The 17,028-nt window shown below is 63.7% G+C and overlaps 2 protein-coding genes across 2 annotated transcripts in view; both read left to right on the top strand.

The window, feature by feature from the left end:
- EFNB3 (ephrin B3) overlaps window positions 1-174 on the top strand; it is a gene marked incomplete at its 5' end in the record, with an annotated part of 34,290 nt that extends 34,116 nt beyond the window's left edge. Inside the window, one exon of the mRNA XM_048293252.1 lies at window positions 154-174. Within this exon, the coding sequence (XP_048149209.1) occupies window positions 154-174 (21 nt within the window). The remainder of the gene's footprint in view (window positions 1-153) is intronic.
- The window catches only part of KDM6B (lysine demethylase 6B), a 63,108-nt gene that overhangs the window by 20,193 nt on the left and 25,887 nt on the right, over window positions 1-17,028 (top strand). The window contains 7 exon segments of the mRNA XM_048293251.1: window positions 637-742; window positions 4,382-4,506; window positions 7,936-8,043; window positions 8,786-8,835; window positions 10,635-10,889; window positions 13,673-13,723; window positions 13,725-13,769. Of these exon segments, the coding sequence (XP_048149208.1) occupies window positions 4,386-4,506; window positions 7,936-8,043; window positions 8,786-8,835; window positions 10,635-10,889; window positions 13,673-13,723; window positions 13,725-13,769 (630 nt within the window). The 5' untranslated portion in view covers window positions 637-742; window positions 4,382-4,385.

Below are 17,028 nucleotides of genomic sequence, written 5' to 3'. Positions count from 1 at the left end.
CCCTAAGTGCCCATCCCTGCCCCCTAAGTGCCCCCTAAGTGCCCATCCCTGCCCCCCAAGTGCCCGTCCCTGCCCCCCAAGTGCCCATCCCTGCCCCCCAAGTGCCCCCCAAGTGCCCGTCCCTGCCCCCTAAGTGCCCCTGCTGCCCCCCAGGTGCCCGTCCCTGCCCCCTAAGTGCCCGTCCCTGCCCCCCAAGTGCCCATCCCTGCCCCCCAAGTGCCCCCCAAGTGCCCATCCCTGCCCCCTAAGTGCCCATCCCTGCCCCACAAGTGCCCCTGCTGCCCCCTAAGTGCCCATCCCTGCCCCCCAAGTGCCCCTGCTGCCCCCTAAGTGCCCATCCCTGCCCCCTAAGTGCCCCTGCTGCCCCCTAAGTGCCCATCCCTGCCCCCCAAGTGCCCCTGCTGCCCCCTAAGTGCCCATCCCTGCCCCCTAAGTGCCCCTGCTGCCCCCCAAGTGCCCGTCCCTGCCCCCCAAGTGCCCCTGCTGCCCCCTAAGTGCCCATCCCCTGCCCCCCAAGTGCCCCTGCTGCCCCCTAAGTGCCCATCCCTGCCCCCTAAGTGCCCTTGCTGCCCCCCAAGTGCCCATCCCTGCCCCCCAAGTGCCCGTCCCTGCCCCACAAGTGCCCATCCCCCCCAGGTGTATGCGGCAGTGAGGGAGGGGCCGCCCCCGCCCAGCAGCCGCCCCCTCCCCCCCCCCACGGGGGGGCCCCGGGGGGACCCAGCCCTCCCCCGGCCCACGAGTGGTGAGTGGGGGGCTCCGGGGGGCTCCGGGGGGGCTATGGGGCGGTTATGGGGGGGCTATGGGGGGGTTATGGGGCTGCTCTGGGGGGTTATGGGGGGTTATGGGGTGGTTATGGGGCTGTTTATGGGGTTATGGGGCTGCTCTGGGGGGTTATGGGGCAGTTATGGGGGGTTATGGGGCTGTTTATGGGGTTATGGGGCAGTTATGGGGCTGTATGGGGGGTTATGGGGTGGTTATGGGGCTGCTCTGGGGGGTTATGGGGTGGTTATGGGGCTGTTTATGGGGTTATGGGGGGTTATGGGGTGGTTATGGGGTGGTTATGGGGCTGTTTATGGGGTTATGGGGGCTTATGGGGTGGTTATGGGGCTGTTTATGGGGTTATGGGGCTGCTCTGGGGGGTTATGGGGCAGTTATGGGGGGGTTATGGGGCTGTTTATGGGGTTATGGGGCAGTTATGGGGCTGTATGGGGGGTTATGGGGCGGTTATCGGCTGTTACTGGGGTTATGGGGCAGTTATGGGGCTGTATGGGGGGTTATGGGGTGGTTATGGGGCTGCTCTGGGGGGTTATGGGGTGGTTATGGGGCTGTTTATGGGGTTATGGGGGGGTATGGGGTGGTTATGGGGCTGTTTATGGGGTTATGGGGCTGCTCTGGGGGGTTATGGGGTGGTTATGGGGTTATGGGGCAGTTATGGGGCTGTATGGGGGGTTATGGGGCGGTTATGGGGCTGTTTATGGGGTTATGGGGTGGTTATGGGGCTGTGGGGCTGGTTATGGGGTTGTGGGGCTGGTTACGGGGTTGTGGGGCGGTTATGGGGCTGTGGGGCGGTTATGGGGTTGTGGGGTGGTTATGGGGTTGGTTATGGGGTTGTGGGGCGGTTATGGGGTTGGTTATGGGGTTGTGGGGCTGGTTACGGGGTTGTGGGGCGGTTATGGCTCTGTGGGGCGGTTATGGGGTTGTGGGGTGGTTATGGGGTTGGTTATGGGGTTGTGGGGCTCTTTATGGGGTTGTGGGGCGGTTATGGGGTTGGTTATGGGGTTGTGGGGCTCTTTATGGGGTTGTGGGGCGGTTATGGGGCTGGTTATGGGGTTGTGGGGCTGGTTACGGGGTTGTGGGGCGGTTATGGGGCTGTGGGGCGGTTATGGGGTTGTGGGGTGGTTATGGGGTTGGTTATGGGGTTGTGGGGCGGTTATGGGGTTGTGGGGCGGTTATGGGGTTGTGGGGTGGTTATGGGGCTGGTTATGGGGTTGTGGGGTGGTTATGGGGTTGTGGGGCGGTTATGGGGTTGGTTATGGGGTTGTGGGGCTGGTTATGGGGTTGTGGGGCTCTTTATGGGGTTGTGGGGCTGGTTATGGGGTTGTGGGGCTGGTTACGGGGTTGTGGGGCGGTTATGGGGCTGTGGGGCTGGTTACGGGGTTGTGGGGCGGTTATGGGGTTGTGGGGTGGTTATGGGGTTGGTTATGGGGTTGTGGGGCTGGTTATGGGGTTGTGGGGCTCTTTATGGGGTTGTGGGGCTGGTTATGGGGTTGTGGGGCTGGTTACGGGGTTGTGGGGCGGTTATGGGGCTGTGGGGCTGGTTATGGGGTTGTGGGGCGGTTATGGGGTTGTGGGGCGGTTATGGGGTTGGTTATGGGGTTGTGGGGCTGGTTATGGGGTTGTGGGGCTCTTTATGGGGTTGTGGGGGTGCTGGGATGGATCTGGGTTGGATCTGTGGGTCTGGGATGGATCGGTGGGGCCGGGATGGCTCTGGAATGGATCTGTGGGGCTGGGATGGCTCTGTGGGGCCGGGGGGTGGCTCTATGGGGCTGTGATGGATCTATGGGGCAGGGGTGTCTCTATGGGGCCGGGGTGTGGCTCTATGGGGCAGGGATGGCTCTATGGGGCCGGGGATGGCTCTATGGGTCCAGGGTGTCTCTATGGGTCCGGGATGGCTCTATGGGTCCAGGATGGCTCTATGGGGCAGGGATGGATCTATGGGTCAGGGATGGATTTGAGATGGCTCTATGGGGCAGGGATGGCTCTATGGGGCAGGGATGGCTCTATGGGGCAGGGGTGGCTCTGTGGGGCAGGGATGGATTTGGGATGGCTCTATGGGGCAGGGGTGGCTCTATGGGGCAGGGATGGCTCTGTGGGGCAGGGATGGATTTGGGATGGCTCTATGGGGCAGGGATGGCTCTATGGGGCAGGGATGGCTCTGTGGGGCAGGGATGGATTTGGGATGGCTCTATGGGGCAGGGATGGCTCTATGGGGCAGGGGTGGCTCTGTGGGGCAGGGGTGGCTCTATGGGGCAGGGATGGATCTATGGGGCAGGGATGACTCTATGGGGCAGGGATGGCTCTATGGGGCAGGAGTGGCTCTATGGGGCCGGGGGGTGGCTCTATGGGTCCAGGGTGGCTCTATGGGGCAGGGATGGCTCTATGGGGCAGGGGTGGCTCTATGGGGCAGGGATGGATTTGGGATGGCTCTGTGGGGCAGGGATGGCTCTATGGGGCAGGGATGGCTCTGTGGGGCAGGGGTGGCTCTATGGGGCCGGGGGGTGGCTCTATGGGTCCAGGGTGGCTCTATGGGGCAGGGATGGCTCTGTGGGGCAGGGGTGGATCTATGGGGCCGGGGTGGCTCTATGGGGCAGGGATGGCTCTGTGGGGCAGGGATGGATCTATGGGGCCAGGGATGGCTCTATGAGGCCGGGGTGGCTCTATGGGGCAGGGATGGCTCTATGGGGCCGGGGTGGCTCTATGGGTCCGGGGTGGATCTATGGGGCCAGGGATGGCTCTATGGGGCCGGGGTGGCTCTATGGGGCAGAGATGGCTCTATGGGGCCGGGGTGGCTCTATGGGTCCGGGGTGGCTCTGTGGGGCAGGGATGGCTCTGTGGGGCAGGGATGGATCTATGGGGCCAGGGATGGCTCTATGGGGCCGGAGTGGCTCTGTGGGGCAGGGATGGATCTATGGGGCAGGGATGGCTCTATGGGGCCGGGGTGGCTCTATGGGGCAGGGATGGATCTATGGGGCAGGGATGGATTTGGGGTGGCTCTATGGGGCAGGGGTGGCTCTGTGGGGCAGGGATGGATTTGGGGTGGCTCTATGGGGCAGGGATGGCTCTATGGGGCAGGGATGGATTTGGGGTGGCTCTATGGGGCAGGGATGGCTCTGTGGGGCAGGGGTGGCTCTATGGGTCCAGGGTGGCTCTATGGGGCAGAGATGGCTCTGTGGGGCAGGGGTGGCTCTATGGGGGAGGGGATGGCTCTATGGGGCAGGGATGGCTCTATGGGGCAGGGATGGATCTATGGGGCCAGGGATGGCTCTATGGGCCAGGGATGGCTCTATGGGGCAGGGATGGCTCTATGGGGCAGGGGTGGCTCTGTGGGGCCGGGGATGGATCTATGGGGCAGGGGTGGCTCTATGGGGCAGGGATGGATTTGGGGTGGCTCTATGGGGCAGGGATGGCTCTATGGGGCAGGGATGGCTCTGTGGGGCAGGGGTGGCTCTATGGGGCAGGGGTGGCTCTATGGGGCAGGGATGGATCTGTGGGGCAGGGATGGATTTGGGATGGCTCTATGGGGCAGGGATGGATCTATGGGGCAGGGATGGATCTATGGGGCAGGCTGACCGCAGAGGGCCCCCCCGTGTGTGCCCCCCAGGCCGATGCATCGCGCCGTGGAGCCCCTGGGGGGCCGGGCCGGACGGGACCCCTTCGCCGTGGGGAGCCTGGGCTGCGGCGGGGGCTGGGCCGGCTGCCCCCCCGGGCCTGGCTGCCCCCCCCCAGGTACGGCCCCAACTGACCCCAACTGACCCCAACTGACCCCAACTGACCCCTACTGACCCCTAACTGACCCACACTGACCCCACTGCCCCCCCCAGGTACGGCCCCAACTGACCCCACTGACCCCAACTGACCCCAACTGACCCCAACTGACCCCACACTGACCCCTAACTGACCTCACATTGACCCCACACTGACCCCCCCGGGCCTGGCTGCCCCCCCCCAGGTACGGCCCCAACTGACCCAACTGACCCCACTGACCCCTAACTGACCCAACTGACCCCAACTGACCCCAACTGACCCCAACTGACCCCCAACTGACCCCTAACTGACCCCACACAGACCCAACTGACCCCACTGCCCCCCCCCAGGTACGGGCCCCAACTGACCCCCAACTGACCCCTAACTGACCCCACACAGACCCCAACTGACCCCACTGCCCCCCCCCAGGTACGGCCCCAACTGACCCCTAACTGACCCCTAACTGACCCCACTGACCCCTAACTGACCCCACACTGACCCCCACTGCCCCCCCCCAGGTACGGCCTCAACTGACCCTAACTGACCCCTAACTGACCCCACTGACCCCAACTGACCCCAACTGACCCCACTGCCCCCCAGGTACGGCCCCAACTGACCCCAACTGACCCCTAACTGACCCCACTGACCCCAACTGACCCCTAACTGACCCCACACTGACCCCAACTGACCCCACACTGACCCCACACTGACCCCAACTGACCCCACACTGACCCACACTGACCCCACACTGACCTCACATCGACCCCAACTGACCCCACACTGACCCCAACCTGACCCCACACTGACCCCACACTGACCCCAACTGACCCCACTGCCCCCCCCAGGTACGGCCCCAACTGACCCCACTGACCCCACTGACCCTAACTGACCCCTAACTGACCCCACACTGACCCCAACTGACCCCACACTGACCCCACACTGCCCCACACTGACCCCAACTGACCCCACTGCCCCCCCCCAGGTACGGCCCCAACTGACCCCACTGACCCCAACTGACCCCAACTGACCCCTAACTGACCCCACACTGACCCACAGCCCCCCCCCAGGTACGGCCCCCAACAGACCCCACTGACCCCAACTGACCCCTAACTGACCCCAACTGACCCCACACTGACCCACAGTGACCCCAGCTGACCCCAACTGACCCCACACTGACCCACACCTGACCCCAACTGACCCCTAACTGACCCCCAACTGACCCCACACTGACCCCACACTGACCCCACACTGACCTCACATCGACCCAACTGGACCCCACACTGACCCCACACTGACCCCACACTGACCCCCCCCAGGTACGGCCCAACTGACCCCAACTGACCCCCTAACTGACCCCACTGACCCCAACTGACCCCAACTGACCCCACACTGACCCCACTGCCCCCCCCAGGTACGGCCCCAACTGACCCCACTGACCCCACTGACCCCAACTGACCCCTAACTGACCCCACACTGACCCCACTGCCCCCCCCAGGTACGGCCCCAACTGACCCCACTGACCCCACTGACCCCAACTGACCCCTAACTGACCCCACACTGACCCCAACTGACCCCTAACTGACCCCACACTGACCCCACAGCCCCCCCCCAGGTACGGCCCCAACAGACCCCACTGACCCCAACTGACCCCTAACTGACCCCAACTGACCCCACACTGACCCCACAGTGACCCCAACTGACCCCAACTGACCCAACTGACCCCACACTGACCCCACACTGACCCCAACTGACCCCTAACTGACCCCAACTGACCCCTAACTGACCCCACACTGACCCCACACTGACCTCACATCGACCCCAACTGACCCCACACTGACCCCACACTGACCCCAACTGACCCCACTGCCCCCCCCAGGTACGGCCCCAACTGACCCCAACTGACCCCTAACTGACCCCACACTGACCCCAACTGACCCCCACACTGACCCCACACTGACCCCAACTGACCCCACTGCCCCCCCCCAGTGTACGGCCCCAACTGACCCCACTGACCCCAACTGACCCCAACTGACCCCTAACTGACCCCTAACTGACCCCTAACTGACCCCACACTGACCCCACACTGACCCCAACTGACCCCAACTGACCCCACAGTGACCCCACACTGACCCCAATTAACCCCTCACTGACCCCAACTGACCCCACACTGACCCCTCACTGACCCCCAACTGACCCCACACTGACCCTCACTGACCCCAACTGACCCCAATTAACCCCCACTGACCCCCACTGACCCCACATTGACCCCAACTGACCCCAACTGACCCCAACTGACCCCACTGACCCAACCGACCCCCAACTGACCCCAACTAACCCCACACTGACCCACACTGACCCCAACTGACCCCACAGTGACCCCACAGTGACCCCACACTGACCTCACATTGACCCCACTGACCCTCACTGACCCCACTGACCCCAATTAACCCCCAACTGACCCCTAACTGACCCCCCACTGACCCCCACTGACCCCTCACTGACCCCCACTGACCCCCACTGACCCCAACTGACCCCAACTGACCCCACTGACCCCACACTGACCCCACTGACCCCACACTGACCCCAACTGACCCCAACTGACCCCTCACTGACCCCACACTGACCCCACTGACCCCAACTGACCCCCACTGACCCCAATTAACCCCAACTGACCCCAATTAACCCCAACTGACCCCTCACTGACCCCACACTGACCCCACTGACCCCACACTGACCCCACTGACCCCACTGACCCCACTGACCCCACTGACCCCCACTGACCCCAATTAACCCCCACTGACCCCTCACTGACCCCTCACTGACCCTCACTGACCCCACTGACCCCAATTAACTCCAATTAACCCCAATTAACCCCCACTGACCCCACTGACCCCTCACTGACCCCTCACTGACCCCACTGACCCCAACTGACCCCAACTGACCCCACTGACCCCACTGACCCCTCACTGACCCCTCACTGACCCCACTGACCCCAACTGACCCAACTGACCCCACACTGACCCCACACTGACCCCACTGACCCCAATTAACCCCAATTAACCCCAATTAACCCCCACTGACCCCACACTGACCCCACTGACCCCAATTAACCCCAATTAACCCCCGCTGACCCCACTGACCCCCCACTGACCCCAACTGACCCCACTGACCCCACACTGACCCCACACTGACCCCACACTGACCCCTCACTGACCCCACTGACCCCTCACTGACCCCTCACTGACCCCACTGACCCCAATTAGCCCCAATAACCCCAATTAACCCCAATTAACCCCCACTGACCCCACACTGACCCCACTGACCCCAATTAACCCCAATTAACCCCAATTAACCCCAATTAACCCCCACTGACCCCTCACTGACGCTCGCTGACCGCTCCCCTCCCCCCAGGTGCTCCTCCAGCCTCGGGCCGGCGCCGCTGCCCCCCCACCTCGCGCCCCCCCCCCAGCGGAAATGGGGGCCCGCCCCTCCACCCCACAAGGCCTTCTACCCCCCGGGGTAAGCGCTGACCCCTCCCCCACCCCCCCAAAATGTGTCCCCTACCCCCAAAATGTGGCACCCCCTCCCCAAAATGTGGCACCCCCCACCCAAAATGTGGCACCCCCCACCCAAAATGTGGCACCCCCTCCCCCACCCCAAAATGTGTCACTCCCTCCCCAAAATGTGTCATTCCCACCCCAAAATGTGTCCCCTCCCCCACCCCACAATGTGGCACCCCTCCCCAAAATGTGGCACCCCTCCCCCACCCCAAAATGTGTCACCCCCTCCCCAAAATGTGGCACTCCTCCCCCACCCCAAAATGTGTCACCCCCACCCCCAAAATGTGTCACTCCTCCCCAAAATGTGGCGCCCCCACCCAAAATGTGTCACCCCCACCCCAAAATGTGTCACCCCCACCCCAAAATGTGTCACCCCCCACCCAAAATGTGTCCCCTACCCCCAAAATGTGTCACCCCTCCCCCACCCCAAATGTGTCACCCCCCCACCCAAAATCTGTCACCCCCCTCCCCAAAATGTGTCACTCCCCCACCCAAAATGTGTAACCCCTCCCCCACCCCAAATGTGTTCACCCCCTCCCCCCAAAATGTGTAACCCCTCCCCCACCCAAAATGTGTCACCCCCCTCCCCAAAATGTGTCACCCCCACCCCACAATGTGGCACCCCTCCCCCACTCCAAATGTGTCCCCTCCCCCACCCAAAATGTGTCCGTGGGGGTCCCTATGGGGCTGAGCCCCCCCAGATCCCCACTCTGGGGGTCCCTATGGGGCTGAGCCCCCCCAAATCCCCACTGTGGGGGTCTCTATGGGGCTGAGCCCCCCAAATCCCCATTTTGGGGGTCCCTGGGGGTCTCTATGGGGCTGAGCCCCCCAAATCCCCATTTCGGGGGGTCCCTGGGGGTCTCTATGGGGCTGAGCCCCCCAAATCCCCATTTTGGGGGGTCCCTGGGGGTCTCTATGGGGCTGAGCCCCCCCAGATCCCCATTTCGGGGGTCCCTGGGGGTCTCTATGGGGCTGAGCCCCCCAAATCTCCACTCTGGGGGGTCCCTGGGGGTCCCTATGGGGCTGAGCCCCCCCAAATCCCCACTCTGGGGGTCCCTATAGGGCTGAGCCTCCCCAAATCCCCATTTTGGGGGGTCCCTGGGGGTCTCTATGGGGCTGAGCCCCCCCAGATCCCCATTTCGGGGGTCCCTGGGGGTCCCTATGGGGCTGAGCCCCCCAAATCCCCATTTCGGGGGTCCCTGGGGGTCCCTATGGGGCTGAGCCCCCCAGATCCCCATTTCGGGGGGTCCCTATGGGGCTGAGCCCCCCCAAACCCTCACTGTGGGGGGTCCCTATAGGGCTGAGCCCCCCCAAACCCCCACTCTGGGGGTCCCTATGGGGCTGAGCCCCCCCAAATCCCCATTTTGGGGGGTCCCTATGGGGCTGAGCCCCCCCAGATCCCCATTTTGGGGGTCTCTATGGGGCTGAGCCCCCCCAAACCCCCACTGTGGGGGTCTCTATGGGGCTGAGCCCCCCCAAATCCCCATTTTGGGGGGTCCCTGGGGGTCTCTATGGGGCTGAGCCCCCCAAAATCCCCATTTTGGGGGTCCCTGGGGGTCTCTATGGGGCTGAGCCCCCCAAATCCCCATTTCGGGGGTCCCTGGGGGTCCCTATGGGGGCTGAGCCCCCCAAACACCCACTCTGGGGGTCCCTATAGGGCTGAGCCTCCCCAAATCCCCATTTTGGGGGGTCTCTGGGGTCCCTATGGGGCTGAGCCCCCCAGATCCCCATTTCGGGGGTCCCTGGGGGTCCCTATGGGGCTGAGCCCCCCAACACCCACTCTGGGGGTCCCTATAGGGCTGAGCCTCCCCAAATCCCCATTTCGGGGGTCCTGGGGGTCCCTATGGGGCTGAGCCCCCCCAGATACCCATTTTGGGGGGTCCCTGGGGGTCCCTATGGGGCTGAGCCCCCCAAATCCCCACTCTGGGGGTCCCTGGGGGTCCCTATGGGGCTGAGCCCCCCAAACCCCCACTCTGGGGGTCTCTATGGGGCTGAGCCCCCCCAAATCTCCACTCTGGGGGGTCCCTGGGGGTCCCTATGGGGCTGAGCCCCCCCAAATCCCCACTCTGGGGGTCCCTATAGGGCTGAGCCTCCCCAAATCCCCATTTTGGGGGGTCCCTGGGGGTCTCTATGGGGCTGAGCCCCCCCCAGATCCCCATTTCGGGGGTCCCTGGGGGTCCCTATGGGGCTGAGCCCCCCAAATCCCCATTTCGGGGGTCCCTGGGGGTCCCTATGGGGCTGAGCCCCCCCAGATCCCCATTTCGGGGGTCCCTGGGGGGTCCCTATGGGGCTGAGCCCCCCAGATCCCCATTTCGGGGGTCCCTGGGGGTCTCTATGGGGCTGAGCCCCCCCCAAATCCCCACTCTGGGGGTCCCTATGGGGCTGAGCCCCCCCAAATCCCCACTCTGGGAGTCTCTATGGGGCTGAGCCCCCCCAGATCCCCATTTTGGGGGGTCCCTGGGGGTCTCTATGAGGCTGAGCCCCCCCCAGATGTCCCCATGTCCCCTCGTGTCCCCCCAGGGCCCCCCCCCCGGGCGCCCCCCGCCCCCCTGGAGCCCCTCCAGGGCTGTGTCCGGGCGCTGCAGCCCTGGGAGCCCCCCGGGCCCGAGACCCACCCCCCCCGAGCTGGAGGAGCCCCCGAGCTGCCACCACGGGCGTCACCGCGGCCACCGGCACGGAGGGGACATCGGCCACCGCCACGGGGGGGACGTCGGCCACCGCGGGGACGTCATCGGGGGCCACCGAGGGGACGTCATCGGTGGTCACCGAGGGGACATCGCCGCCCGCATCGGGCGCCTGCAGCAGGTGGGGACTGAGGGGACATCGGGGGGGACAGTGGGGGGGACACTGAGGGGACACTGAGGGGACATTGAAGGGACAGGGAGGGGACATTGAGGGGACACTGAGGGGACATTGAAGGGACAGGGAGGGGACATTGAGGGACAGTGAGGGGACATTGAAGGGACAGGGAGGGGACATTGAGGGGACACTGAGGGGACATTGAGGGACACTGAGGGGACATTGAGGGACATTGGGGGGACATTGAGGGACACTGAGGGTACATTGAGGGGACAGTGAGGGGACATTGAGGGACAGTGAGGGACATTGGGGGGACATTGAGGGACACTGAGGGGACATCGAGGGGACGGGGAGGGGACGTTGAGGGGACGCTGAGGGGACATTGAGGGATGTTGAGGGACATTGAGGGGACATTGAGGGGACATTGAGGGGACATTGGGGGGATATTGAAGGGACAGGGAGGGGACGTTGAGGGGACATCAAGTGGACACTGAGGGGATATTGAGGGGACACTGAGGGGACAGGAAGGGACACTGAGGGGACATCGAGGGGACAGGGAGGGGACAGGGAGGGGACATTGAGGGGACACTGAGGGGACATTGAAGGGACAGGGAAGGGGACATTGAGGGACAGGGAGGGGGACACTGAGGGGACATCGAGGGGACACTGAGGGATGTTGAGGGGACACTGAGGGGACATCGAGGGGATCGGGAGGGGACAGGGGAGGGGACAGGGAGGGGACAGGGAGGGGACACTGAGGGGACATTGAAGGACAGGGAGGGGACATTGAGGGGACACTGAGGGGACATCGAGGGATGTTGAGGGACATTGGGGGGACATTGAGGGACATTGAAGGGACAGGGAGGGGACGTTGAGGGACATCAAGGGACACTGAGGGGATATTGAGGGGTCATCGAGGGGACGTGAGGGGACATTGAGGGGATACTGAGAGGACACAGGAGGGACGTTGAAGGGACAGGGAGGGGACATTGAGGGACATTGAGGGGACATTGGGGGGATATTGAGGGGACGCTGATGGGACACTGGAGGGGGACATCAAAGGGACGTTGAGGGGACGTCATTGAGGGGACACTGAGGGGACATCAAAGGGACGTTGAGGGGGACGTCATTGAGGGGACATCGGGGGGACACTGAGGGGACATTGAGGACATCGAGGGGATGTTGAGGGGACACTGAGGGGACATCGGGGGGACATCAAGGGGATATTGAGAGAACGTTGAGGGGACATCATTGAGGGGACATCGAGGGGATGTTGAGGGGACATTAAGGGGATGTTGAGGGGACCACTGAGGGGACATGGAAGAGACGTTGAGGGGACCTTGAGGGGACATTGAGGGGACACTGAGGGGACATCGGGGGGACATTGAGGGGGCATCAAGGGGACACTGAGGGGATGTTTGAGGGGACACTGAGGGGACATCGAGGGGACATTGATGAGGACGTTGAGCAGACATCAAGGGGATGCTGAGGGGACATTAAGGGACGTTGAAGGGACACTGAGGGGACGTCATTGAGGGACATCAAGGGGACACAGGGGATGTTGAGGGGACACTGAGGGGACATCGAGGGGACATCAAGGGACGTTGAGGGGACGTCATTGAGGGGACGTCGGGGGGACGTTGAGGGGACACTGAGGGAACATCGAGGGGACATAGTGGAGGAGACACTGAGGGGACAGTGGGGACGTTGAGGGGACGTTGAGGGGACATGGAGGGGGACATCACTGAGGGGACATTGAGGGAACATTGGGGGACATCGAGGGGACATCGAGGGGACATCGTGGAGGGGACACTGAGGGATGTTGAGGGGACGTTGACGGGGACATCATGGGGACATCGTGGAGGGGACACCTGAGGGGACGCGGCTGGGGGGGGGGTTGTGTCCCTGGGCTGGTGCCCACCGCGGGTGTGGCACCGCTGGGGACGTCGGCGGGTCACAGCAGGTGACAGGGGCAGGTGGGGACAGTGACACTGGCGGTGTCCCCCTGTCCCTGCGGGTGGTCACTGGAGGTGTCCCTGGGTGACCCCGGGGTGTCCCTGTCCCCCCATGGGTGACCCCGGGGTGTCCCCGTGTCCCTGGGGTGTGTCCCTGGGGCTGTCCCCGTGTCCCCCGGGTGACCTCAGGGTGTCCCTGGGGATGTCCCCGAGCTGTCCCCGAGCTGTCCCCGTGTCCCTGGGGCTGTCCCGTGTCCCGGGGCTGTCCCCGAGCTGTTCCCCGTGTCCCCGAGCTGTCCCCCGAGCTGTCCCCGAGCTGTCCCCAGGGTGTCCACGAGCTGTCCCCGAGCTGTCCCCGGGCTGTCCCCGAGCTGTCCCCGTGTCCCCGGGCTGTCCCCGTGTCCCCGAGCTGTCCCCGAGCTGTCCCCAAGCTGTCCCCGAGCTGTCCCCGAGCTGTCCCCATGTCCCGGCTGTCCCCGAGCTGTCCCCGTGTCCCTGGGCTGTCCCCGGGGCTGTCCCCGAGCTGTCCCCGAGCTGTCCCCGAGCTGTCCCCAGGGTGTCCCCGAGCTGTCCCCGTGTCCCTGGGCTGTCCCCGGGCTGTCCCCAAGCTGTCCCCGGGCTGTCCCCGAGCTGTCCCCGTGTCCCTGGGCTGTCCCCGAGCTGTCCCCGTGTCCCTGGGCTGTCCCCGGGCTGTCCCCGAGCTGTCCCCCGGGCTGTCCCCGAGCTGTCCCCATGTCCCCGGGCTGTCCCCGAGCTGTCCCCGTGTCCCTGGGCTGTCCCGGGCTGTCCCCGAGCTGTCCCCGAGCTGTCCCCGAGCTGTCCCCGTGTCCCCAGGCCCAGCTCTGGAGTTTCCCCCCCGGGCCCCGTGTCCCCCCCCGGGCCCGGGGCGCTGCCCCCCCTCCAGCAGGTCTGGAGCCTGCTGCACCCCGAGGTGAGGGGGGGGGCGCTTGGGGGGGCTGGGGAGGGGTTAGAGGGGGGGGCTTGGGGGGGTTTTGGGGGATTTGGGGGGGTTAAAGGGGGGTTGGGGGGGGCTGAGAAGGGAATGGGGGATTTTGGGGGGGTTTTTGGCAGATTTTGGGGAGTTAAAGGGGATTTGGGGGGCCTGGGGGAGGGAATGGGGGGGATTTGGGGGGGGTTAGAGGGGATTTTGGGGGCCTGGGGAGGGAATGAGGGGGGATTTGGGGGGGGTTAGAGGGGGATTTGGGGGGGGCTGAGAAGGGAATGGGGGGAGTTTGGGGGAGGGTTTTGGGGGGGTTTTGGCAGATTTTGGGGGAGTTAAAGGGGATTTGGGGGGGTTGAGAAGGGAATGGGGGGGTTTGGGGGATTTTGGGGGCTTTTGGGGCGATTTAAAGGGGATTTGGAGGGAATGGGGGGGATTTTGGGGGATTTTGGGGGATTTTGGGGGATATTTGGGGGATTTTGGGGAGGTTAAAGGGGGGTTTGGGAGGGCTGAGAAGGGAATGGGGGGGATTTTTGGGGGATTTTGGGGGATTTTGGGGGGATTTTGGGGATTTTGGGGAGGTTAAAGGGGGATTGGGAGGGCTGAGAAGGAATGGGGGATTTGGGGGGATTTTGGGGCGATTTAAAGGGGATTTGGAGGGAATGGGGGGATTTTGGGGGGATTTTGGGGGATTTTGGGGAGGTTAAAGGGGATTTGGGGGGGGTGAGAAGGGAATGGGGGGATTTGGAGGGATTTTTGGGGGCTTTAAAGGGGATTTGGGGGAACTGGGGCGCTTTTGGGGGGTTGGGGTTTTTTGGTTTTTTTTTTGGGGTGTTTTGGGGGGATTTTGGGGATTTTTGGCGGGGTTTAAAGGGGATTTTTTGGGGAATTGGATTTTTGGGGGGGAATTAGGGGGTTTAGAGGGGATTTTGGGGGGATTTTTGGGGGGAATGGGGAGGTTTGGGGGGTTTTTTTGGGGGAATTGGGGGGATTTGGGGAATTTTGGGGGGGAATTGGGGGGGTTGGGGATTTTTGGGGGAACTGGGGAGGGGTTTTGGGGGATTTTTCGAGGGGAATTGGGGGAGTTTAAAGGGGATTTTTGGGGCGATTTTGGGTGGAATTGGGGGGGGTTGGGGGATTTTGGGGGGGATTTGGGGGATTTTGGGGGATTTTTGGGGGGAAATTGGGAAGTTTAAAGGGGATTTTTGGGGGGAATTGGGGATTTTGGGGGATTTTTTGGAGGGGAATGGGGGAGTTTAAAGGGGATCTTTTTGGGATTTTTGAGGGAATTGTGGGATTTTTTTGGGATTTTTGGAGGGGAATTGGGGGATTTTGGGGGGGATTTTTTGGGGGGAATCGGGGGAGTTTAAAGGGAATTTTTGGGGCGATTTTGAGTGGAATTGGGGGATTTTGGGGGGATTTTTGGGGGGATTTGGGGGAAATTGGGGGAGTTTAAAGGGGATTTTTGGGGGGATTTTTGGGGGGGAATTGGGGGTGTTTAAAGGGGATTTTTGGGAGGATTTTGGGGAGAATTGGGGGAATTTTCAGGGGAATTGGGGGAGTTTAAAGGGGATTTTTGGGGGGAAATTGGGGGAGTTTAAAGGGGATTTTGGGGGGGAATTTTCAGGGGGAATTGGGGGAGTTTAAAGGGGATTTTTGGGGGGGAATTGGGGGATTTTGGGGGGAATTTTCAGGGGGAATTGGGGGAGTTTAAAGGGGATTTTTGGGGTTTTTGAGGGAAATTTGAGGAACTGGGGGGGGGCCAACCGGGGGGGATGTACTCGGGAGCACTGGGAACGGTGGGGGAGGGGCTGTGCCAAGGTTCCCCTCCCCCCCCCTCCAGACCCCCCCCCCTCACTTTTCCCCCTCCCCCCCCTCCCCTCTCCCCCCCCCAGAAAAGGAACTTCCCGACCAAAAGGGGGGGGGGCGCAGCTGAAGAGGGGGGCGGCCCCCCCCGACCCCCCCGCGGGGCAGCCCCTCCCCCCCGCCCAGCCCCCCCCGCCCCCCCCCGAGGAGCTGCTCCCCCACCCCCCTCAAACGGCGCCGCAGCGGCAGCCCCCAGGTGGGGGAGGGGCGGGGAATTTGGGGAGGGAGGGGGCGTTTAAAAGGGTCCTGGGGGGGGGTTGAAATGGGGCTGGGGGGGGTGGGGGGGCATTAAAGGGGTCTGGGGGCGGCCCAAATTGGGTTGGGGGCGCTTTAAGGGGGGGTTTAGGAGGGTTAAAATGGGGCTGGGGGGCACTGGGGGGGGGGTTAAAATGGGGTCTGGGGGTGCACTGGGAGTCTGGGGGGGGTAAAATGGGTCTGGGGGCACTGGGGGGGCATGGAAGGGGTTAAAATGGGTCTGGGGGCTTCAGAGGGGTCAGGGGGCACTGGGGAGTCTGGGGGGGGGGTTTAAAATGGGTCTGGGGGGGTTAAAATGAGTCTGGGGGATACGGAGGGGTCTGGGGAGCACCTGGGGGGTCTGGGGGGGGGCACTGGAGGGGTTAAAATGAGTCCGGGGGTTCTGGGGGGGGACTGGGGGGGGCATTAAATGGTCTGGGGGGTCCTGGGGGGGTTAAAATGGGTCAGGGGGGTACTGAGGGGTCTGGGGGGCACTGGGGGGGTTCAAATGGTCTGGGGGGTGCTCTGAGGGGTCTGGGGGGGTTTAAAATGAGTCTGGGGGTACTGAGGGGTCTGGGGGGGCACTGGAGGGTCTGGAGGGCACTGGGGGGCACTGGGAGGGCACTGGAGGGGGGTTGAAATGGGTCTGGGGGGCACTGGGGGCACTGGGGGGGGTTCAAATGGGTCTGGGGGGCTCAGAGGGGTCTGGGGAGCACTGGGGGGGTCTGGGGGGGCACTGGAGGGGTTAAAATGGGTCTGGGGGCACTGGGGGGTCTGGGGGTGTTAAAATGGGTCGGGGGGCACTGGGGGGGGGTTTAAAATGGGTCTGGGGGGCACTGGGGGACACTGGGAGGGCACTGGGGGGGTTAAAATGGGTGTGGGGGGCATTGGGGGGGCATTAAATGGGTCTGGGGGGGCACTGAGGGGTCTGGGGGAGTTAAAATGGGTCTGGGGGGCACTGGGGGGGTTAAAAATGGGTCTGGGGGGCACTGGGGGCACTGGGGGGCATTAAATGGGTCTGGGGCACTGGGGGGGTTAAAATGAGTCTGGGGGGCACTGGGGGGTCTGGGGGTGTTAAAATGGGTCTGGGGGCCATTGGGGGGCATTAAATGGGTCTGGGGGGGCACTGGGGGGTCTGGGGGAGTTAAAA

This window comes from Corvus hawaiiensis, assembly GCF_020740725.1.
Source record: "Corvus hawaiiensis isolate bCorHaw1 chromosome 38 unlocalized genomic scaffold, bCorHaw1.pri.cur SUPER_38a, whole genome shotgun sequence".
In the NCBI taxonomy this organism is placed as follows: Eukaryota; Metazoa; Chordata; class Aves; order Passeriformes; family Corvidae; genus Corvus; species Corvus hawaiiensis.
The sequence above is the reverse complement of the archived record's forward strand: the minus strand, read 5'-3'. Positions and strand labels throughout refer to the sequence as shown.